At 41.2% G+C, this 8,878-nt stretch overlaps 1 protein-coding gene across 1 annotated transcript; it reads left to right on the forward strand.

Annotated features, from left to right (window-relative positions):
* The first annotated feature begins 5,310 nt into the window (after positions 1-5,310).
* On the forward strand, positions 5,311-7,703 carry LOC124683090 (26S proteasome non-ATPase regulatory subunit 8 homolog A-like). The gene is made up of 6 exons (XM_047217665.1): positions 5,311-5,479; positions 5,662-5,740; positions 6,164-6,266; positions 6,819-7,082; positions 7,173-7,284; positions 7,374-7,703. The coding sequence occupies exons 1-6, from the start codon at positions 5,375-5,377 to the stop codon at positions 7,512-7,514; spliced, it is 804 nt and encodes a 267-aa protein (XP_047073621.1). The 5' UTR covers positions 5,311-5,374; the 3' UTR covers positions 7,515-7,703.
* Positions 7,704-8,878: the final 1,175 nt, after the last annotated feature.

Genomic DNA, 8,878 nt, shown 5'->3' on the forward strand with positions numbered 1-8,878 from the left:
AAAATTAGTTGCTAGTTTTACTTTATTTACTGTCTTGTTCTCTATATCAAAAACACAAAAAAATTAGTTACTTGCATTTACTTTATTTGCCTTTAGTTTATTTCATCATGTTTCCTCCTAAGTTCACTCTGAAAGACATACCGGTAGGACGAGGGTCTATAATTGGGAGAGATAATATAGAAGATTTTTTCACTCATGTTAGTACCGCTGAAGATTTTGAAGATAGACACTTGGTAGAACTTGCTCCTACTTATGAAATTGCTTGTTGCTTCTTTAGTACACATGTTGGAAACTAAATTTGTTAATCTTAATCCTATAATCCAACACATGTTTCTCACACTCGGTGATATGGAAGAGGGAGAAAAGAAAGATTTTGTCTTAGAAACCCTTCTTAAAGAATTTGGTGGTGTAGCAAGAGAGGCTAGAAAGGTCTTTATTAAATATAAGATGCTTGGCTCTTATACCAACTTTGCTAGTATCCTTGAAAAAATGGACATGGAGAGAGTAAGGTACACTAATAATATTAATGATGGTGGGGAGATTAAGACAACAATATCTTGTAAGCTCCTAGGAATGAATGACGCTCTAGAAAATAACTATGGTTGGCTTGTACCTGAAAATTTGTTTGACGAGGATAGCAAACCTAAGAATAATGAAAAGGGAGCCTCTGAAACTCACATAGATAAGATAAAATGCATAGTTGAGAAAACTCCATACACCTATGTTGATGCTTCACCTCTCGACAACACTTGATACACACTTTCTGCGCCTAGCTGAAAGGCGTTAAAGAAAAGCGCTTATGGGAGACAACCCATTATTTTACTTCTGCACTTTGTTTTATATTTGAGTCTTGGAAGTTGTTTACTACTGTAGCAACCTCTCCTTATCTTTATTTTATTGCATTGTTGTGCCAAGTAAAGTCTTTGATAGTAAAGCCAATACTAGATTTGGATTACTGCGCAGGAATAGATTTCTTGCTGTCACGAATTTGAGCATTAGTCTCTGTAGAAAAATCAAAAAAATCTGACAATTTACGTGCGTGATCCTCAGATATGTACGCAACTTTCATTCAATTTGGGCATTTTCATTTGAGCAAGTCTGGTGCCTCAATAAAATTCGTCTTTACGGACTGTTCTGTTTTGACAGATTCTGCCTTTTATTTCGCATTGCCTCTTTTGCTGTGTTGGATGGATTTCTTTGTTCCATTAACGTCCAGTAGCTTTATGCAATGTCCAGAAGTGTTAAGAATGATTATATCACCTCTAAACATGTGAATTTTTGATTATGCACTAACCCTCTAATGAGCTTGTTTTGAGTTTGCTGTGGAGGAAGTTTTCAAGGGTCAAGAGAGGAGGATGATACAATATGATCAAGAAGAGTGAAAAGTCAAAGCTTGGGGATGCCCCCGTGGTTCATCCCTGCATATTTTAAGAAGACTCAAGCGTCTAAGCTTGGGGATGCCCAAGGCATCCCTTCTTCATCGACAACTTATCAGGATCCTCTAGTGAAACTATATTTTTATTCTGTCACATCTTATGTGCTTTACTTGGAGCGTCTGTTTGCTTTTGTTTTTGTTTTGTTTTTGTTTGAATAAATCGGATCCTAGCATTCTTTGTTTGGGAGGGAGACATGCTCCGCTGTTTCGTATGAACACATGTGTTCTTAGCTTTATCTTTAATGTTTATTGCGAAAGTTGGACTATTTCATTCATTGTTATATGGTTGGAAACGGAAAATACCGCATGTGGTAAAATGGTTTAATGTCTTGAATAATGTGATACTTGGCAATTGTTGTGCTCATATAGATCTTGTTTAAGCTCTTGCATCATTTACCTTGTACTCATTAATGAATAACTACATAGAGCTTGTTAAAATTTGGTTTGCATGATTGATCTCTAGAGTCTAGATATTTTCTCGGTTGAGGTGTTTGAACAACAAGGAGACAATGTAAAGTCTTATAATAGTTACAATATGTTCATATGTGAGCTTTGCTGCACCTTTTATACTTGAGTTTGCTTCAAACAACCTTGCTAGCCTAGCCTTGTATCGAGAGGAATTCTTCTCGTGCATCCAAATCCTTGAGCCAACCACTATGCCATTTGTGTCCACCATACTACCTACCACATGGTATTTCTCCGCCATTCCAAAGTACATTACTTGAGTGCTACCTTTAAAATTCTATTCTTTACCTTTGCAATATATAGCTCATGGGACAAATAGCTTAAAAACTATCGTGGTGAAGAATATGTACTTATGTGTCTTATTTCTTAGTAAGTTGCTTGTTGAGCGGTAACCATGTTTTCTGGGGACGCCATCAACTCTTTTACCTTTGTTGAATATCATGTGAGTTGCTATGCATGTTCGTCTTGTCTGAAGTAAGGGGGATTTTCATGATCAAATGGTTTGAGTATGCATAATGTTAGAGAAGAATATTGGGCCGCTAACCAAAGCCATGATTCATGGTGGAAGTTTCAGTGTGGACAACTAATCCTCAATCTCTTATGAGAATATTAATTGTTGTTGAATGCTTATGCATTAAAGAGGAGTCCATTATCTGTTGTCTATGTTGTCCCGGTATGGATGTCTAAGTTGAGAATAATCAAAAGCGAGAAATCCAATGCGAGCTTTCTCCTTAGACCTTTATACATGCGGCATAGAGGTACCCCTTTGTGACACTTGGTTGAAACATATGCTATGCAATGATAATCCGTGTTAATCCAAGCTAATTAGGACAAGGTGCGAGCACTATTAGTATAATATGCATGAGGCTTGCAACTTATAAGATATCTTATACATAACACATATGCTTTATTAATACCGTTGATAAAATTGTTTCTTGTTTTCAAAATGAAAAGCTCTAGCACAAATATAGTAATCAATGCTTCCTCTCGCGAAGGGCCTATCTTCTACTTTATTGTTGAGTCAGTTTGCCTATTCTTTCTATCTTAGAAGCAAACACTTGTATCAACTGTGTGCATTAATTCTTACATGTTTACCTATTGCACTTGTTATATTATTTTGTGTTGACAATTATCCATGAGATGTACATGTTGAAGTTGAAAGCAACCGCTGAAACTTATATCTTACTTTGTGTTGCTTCAATGCCTTTACTTTGAATTTATTGCTTTATGAGTAACTCTTATGCAAGTCTTATTGATGCTTGTCTTGAAAGTATTATTCATAAAAAGTCTTTGCTATATGATTCATTAGTTTACTCATTATCTTCATCATTGCTTCGAATCGCTGCATTCATCTCATATGCTTTGCAATAGTATTGATCAAGATTATGATAGCATGTCACTTCAGAAATTATCTTTGTTATCGTTTACCTACTCGAGGGCGAGTAGGAACTAAGCTTGGGGATGCTTGATACGTCTCAAACGTATCTATAATTTCTTATGTTCCATGCTAATTTTATGATGATACTCACATGTTTTATACACATTATATGTCATTATTATGCATTTTCCGGCACTAACCTATTGACGAGATGCCGAAGAGCCGCTTGTTGTTTTCTGCTGTTTTTGGTTTCGAAATCCTAGTAAGGAAATATTCTCGGAATTGGACGAAATCAACGCCCAGGGGCCTATTTTTCCACGAAGCTTCCAGAAGACCGGAGGACTTACGAAGTGGGGCCACGGGGCGCCGCCACACTAGGGCGGCGCGGCCTAAGGGGGGCCCGCACGACCCTAGCGTGTGGGGCCCCCGTGACGCCTCCTGACCTGCCCTTCCGCCTACTTAAAGCCTCCGTCGCGAAACCCCCAGTACCGAGAGCCACGATACGGAAAACCTTCCAGAGACGCCGCCGCCGCCAATCCCATCTCGGGGGATTCAGGAGATCGCCTCCGGCACCCCGCCGGAGAGGGGAATCATCTCCCGGAGGTCTCTTCATCGCCATGATCGCCTCCGGATCGATGTGTGAGTAGTTCACCCTCGGACTATGGGTCCATAGCAGTAGCTAGATGGTCATCTTCTCCTCATTGTGCTATCATGTTAGATCTTGTGAGCTGCCTATCATGATCAAGATCATCTATTTGTAATCCTTCATGTTGTGTTTGTTGGGATCCGATGAATATTGAATACTATGTCAAGTTGATTATCAATCTATCATATATGTTATTTATGTTCTTGCATGCTCTCCGTTGCTAGTAGAGGCTCGGCCAAGTTGATACTTGTGACTCCAAGAGGGAGTATTTATGCTCGATAGTGGGTTCATGCCTCCATTAAATCTGGGACAGTGACAGAAAGTTCTGTGATTGTATTGTGCAGGTTCCACGTTGGCGCCGGAATCCCTGGTGTTGCGCCGCACTACACTCCGCCGCCATCAACCTTCAACGTGCTTCTTGGCTCCTACTGGTTCGATAACCTTGGTTTCTTACTGAGGAAAAACTTGCTGTTGTGCGCATCACACCTTCCTCTTGGGGTTCCCAACAGACGTGTTAACTAGGCGCAATCAGTGTGCATGTTCATGCTTGGTCTATATTATTTGTTGCCCATTAGATACTCCATTGATCAATCATTTGTGTTATTATATACATACATGGTAGCTTATTTTCATGTTAGTACTGCATGCTTTATATTGAGCTTTCTTCATGTATGCTAGCATACATTTACTTATCGAATAGATAATAACATGTCTTGCTCTTGTTTATCGATATATAGATTTATTTGTTGTCTTGTACATGTATGTTATCTTATGAGATGTTTGTCAGATTTTGTGGTAGACCATTCAATGATTTGGCTAGTTTGTGTTTCATGTTATTAGTATTATATATTTGTGATGCCCCCTGTATTGTGGTGTGCATCTATGGTTCACTAGCGTGATGCCATTCATAGTATTAGCTTTAGCTTGCATTCTTGTTGTTTTATGATGTATGTTTATCCGAGTCTTTGTCTTGCTTATATGATTGTGATAGCATGTTAGATAATTTTTGATATTGTTTATATCACTAGTATGCATGATAGGTAGTGTTTGATTATAGCAAACTAGTATAGTATGGTTCATTTGTATGTTCTAATTACAAGTTTGCTAATTGTCTATTATGCTATATTGTGTAGTGTGGGTTCAGTATGTGATATAGCGGTGACCAATTATACAATAACCCTTAGATCATGTGTACATGGTTAGCTAGTACCTGCCAAAAATTCAGGCTTTAGCTGTGAAGCCAGGAGGGCGACCCACAAGTCAGAATACGAGTCGTATACGAACTCCGGTTGGAGTCGGCCCAAACTCCGATCCCGTATCGCACTCCCCTACTACCAGTGTCGGTCCAATATTAGCCCAACCCAACCCAACACGCAAGGCAAAGCCTCCTCATCACGGTCACCAGAACCTCCAGCCGAGACGAACAGAGAAGCTCGAGCAGCCGCCGCCGATGGATCCGAAGCTGGTAGAGGTGACGCAGCTGTTCGCCCGATTCAAGGCGGCCTACGCCCGGAACGACCTCGACGTCTGCGCCAACCTCCTCTCGCAGCTCAAGGTGCGCCCCGCCCCATCGGGTCGACGGATCTCGCCCCATCTTCTTCTTTTCGAGATTTGTTCGATTCGAGGCCGAAAGACTCGATTTTTACTAGGTTTGAGAGCGTAGCTGAGTTCCCCGCGTGGGAGGTGGGATTCTTACGGTTTGATTGACATGCGAAACTCCGCCCTCCTTTTCTGCAGGTCCTCCTCACCAAGTTCCCCAGCCTTCCGCCGTCGTTTCAGCAGACGCCCAACGCCGTCGAGGAGCTCACGACCGCGAGTAAGGCAACTGTTCTTTCGGATCAACTGTTGCCCGTCTAGTGTATCGTTATTTATGCTCGCTGTTGGTTCATAATAATGCAAACTCTGGAACAATATTGCTCCTCTTGCACGAGATCTAGGATACTGAATTAGATGTTTACATCCGATGATAACAGCCTTTTCATTGAGATGATATAAAACATGACATCGTCTTACAGTTCATTGACATGTTTATTGTTATATGTGTGGGCACTAGGCACACTATTAACAGTTTTGCACACTGATATAACTTACGTGTTGTTGTTAATTGGGAATAATTTATCTAGTCTAGATTAGTATGGTCCAACTATCTAGCAAACATCCGGCTAGGCAGCAAATTTCTTCGCAAACCTTGCAGTTATCCTTTACAGAGCAAGTGCTAAGCAAAGCTGAAATCTTTCAGGGGACATTTATGAGCATGCCGTTGTTCTGAGCGTGAAGATGGAAGACCAAGATGCATTTGAACGGGACTTCTGCCAGCTTAAACCTTATTACATGGACACATGGTTAGTTCCTCTTCACTACTTTGTCACTTCTTTTTGCTGACTGTCCATTGGGCAGGCTGTTATTTAGCACATGTATTCTACTTTTGTTCCCGGTTTTATCCCATCTTCCACTGGCTTATTATTCAGTAACAATGGCAAACCGAAGAAAACTTCCAAAAGAAGGTTGAACAACAGAAATTTGATAGGTTCTATTGTGAATTAAACCCAAAATAGCTTATTGAGTGAGATTTGCATGAGTTGTATAGTGCTAACTTTGCTGGGTTCAGAGTTGAGCAATGGAACTAAAAATATGGGCTGAGTAGGGAATTTTTGATTGTTATTAAGTTAGCGGCGAGCTGTAATATACTTGCCAGATTGGCAAAATTATTTAGTTTTCGCTATTTTAGAATAGTTTTGGCCTCTAATTCTTTGTTGAACATTTTCTTTCAGAACTTTGTTTATAACTACTTCAAAATTTCATGTGGACATGTCCATGGATATTTTACCTAGGAGCATGTTAGAATTGTTGCATATATCGTCATACATCATACTAAATCATCCTAATGCATGCAGTGGCATAATTCCCCCATCACCAGAGGAGTACCCAATTTTGGGGCTTAATCTTCTGAGGCTGTTGGTCCAGAATAGGATTGCAGAGTTCCACACTGAGCTGGAGCTTCTGCCAGCCAAAGCACTAGAGAATCTTTGCATCAAGCACGCAGTTGAGCTTGAGCAGTCCTTCATGGAAGGTGCCTACAACCGAGTATTGACTGCTCGGCAGGCAGTCCCACATGAAACCTATGTATACTTCATGGACCTTCTCGCGAAAACAGTTAGGTAAGTTGGGTTGCTGATACTGCCGCTTCCTGTTTGATCTATCGGTGTATGCTATATGCAGACCCTTACTGTGATTTTGTATGCATGCAGAGATGAAATTGCTGGATGCAGCGAGAAGGGGTACGATTACCTGTCAATAAGCGATGCGAAACAAATGTTTATGTTCAGTTCTGACCAAGAACTGCAACAGTACATCGCAGAGGTAAATTCCATCCCCTTCCATTTTCCATGTCCCCATGTGAATTATGTGGTATCCACAACAGATTCTAAGTACTATGTTGTTGTCCACAGGAGCACCCCGAGTGGGATGTCAAGAACGGCTCTGTCTTCTTCCAAAAGGTGAAGGAGTCCCAGCCCTGCAAGGAGATACCGGCGGCGCCGGTCATCACCCAGACCCTCGGCTACGCGAGGGAATTGGAAAGGATTGTGTGATTTACTTTTGTTGTCTTCCGATCGGTCATGTGCCCTGTACTATCAATACGTTTGCCATAGCTTCTGGTCGCAGCTTTGGACTGTCGATTCCTATGATGAAGAGCTGGATTATTGGGTTGTATTTCCTTGAAATCATTTATTTGCTCTGACTGTTTCTGAATGTTGATGCTCTGCCTTACGCACAACAGTAACTGTCGGGTCATTTTGGCAAAAGTAACGTTCAAATCACGCCTGCCGTATTACTTTTCGTATGTTAACCTAGAGATCCTCGTTGCTCCTGCCTCACAAAGATGAAAGACGCGTGGACCTGGGGAAGTTGGGGATCCCACAGAACTCTGCCAGATCACCAAATCTGTATCCGTATTCAACGCAATTGTATGGGTTACCCGTTCCTGCAAAAATATGGATATTTTTACTAGTTTATACGAGTAGTGAACGAAATGTCATCGAATATTACACGTTGATCAGGTGACCATGGCGTTTGAAAAAAAATATTGTGGGTTAGCTTTCTTACACCAACTATATCTTGGCATCTTAGCTTGCATTTACAGCGTTTGCAGATCTATTTGTTTTTGTGATTGTGTACTTCAAGCAAAATGTCCATCTTTTGACAACATGAAGAGTACAATGATAACATTTAGATCTCTATATGCAAAAAATACCAATGAGATGGTTTGCGGAAGGACTATATGTTCTGCCTTAACTAAAACACCAATCATGCAAAAAATATGTTTTTCATAGTCAGTTATATGCATAGGGATAGTTTGCGGAAGGACTATATGTGTGAGCCAACATCTCTTTTAACGTGAGATAGGAGATGCCAAAGGTGGAGGCTCTTTATAACTAGCAATGGAACACCACAAGTCGTTGCTTTCAAGATGAAACTCCACGAATCTTTTCTTCTCAATTCAAAACACCAATGAGATGTTGGCGGAGAACAAAAACAATGCTTGGGTTGAAGCAGAGAACTGTAACCATGAGGAATAGCAGATCTTGCCTTGCGAATGAGGAGTTGCAGATGTTGTTTGCAACAGGGAAGAAGCGACTTAGATACAGGGTGGAGCGGCAGGTGCCGGTGAGGAAAGAAGTACTCGTCGTCGCTGGATCAATCACGGCGACCTGTCCGCGGAGGCGGCCGGAGATGGAAAAAAATGTGGGGGAGGAGCAGCACGAGCGTGGTGGCGTAGAGCTGGTGGTACACACCGCTGCGCTGGCCTGGTCGCAGCGGCCGCCGGGGATCATACCTGCCGGGGATATATTCCTCCACGATCTGATTTGGCTCCTCTGTATTTTCCCCTCAACTCCCATAAGTTTGGCACAAGTTTCTTCATTCTCTCGCATTTGTCCAGATTACATAAATTAGA

This window comes from Lolium rigidum, chromosome 1, assembly GCF_022539505.1.
Source record: "Lolium rigidum isolate FL_2022 chromosome 1, APGP_CSIRO_Lrig_0.1, whole genome shotgun sequence".
Lineage (NCBI taxonomy): Eukaryota > Viridiplantae > Streptophyta > Magnoliopsida > Poales > Poaceae > Lolium > Lolium rigidum.

Coding starts and splice junctions, on each gene's coding strand:
- LOC124683090 (XM_047217665.1), top strand. CDS start 5,375: ATGGATCCGAAGCTGGTAGAGGTGACGCAGCTGTTCGCCCGATTCAAG. Junction 5,741..6,163: donor CGAGGAGCTCACGACCGCGA/GTAAGGCAACTG, acceptor GAAATCTTTCAG/GGGACATTTATGAGCATGCC. Junction 6,267..6,818: donor CCTTATTACATGGACACATG/GTTAGTTCCTCT, acceptor TAATGCATGCAG/TGGCATAATTCCCCCATCAC.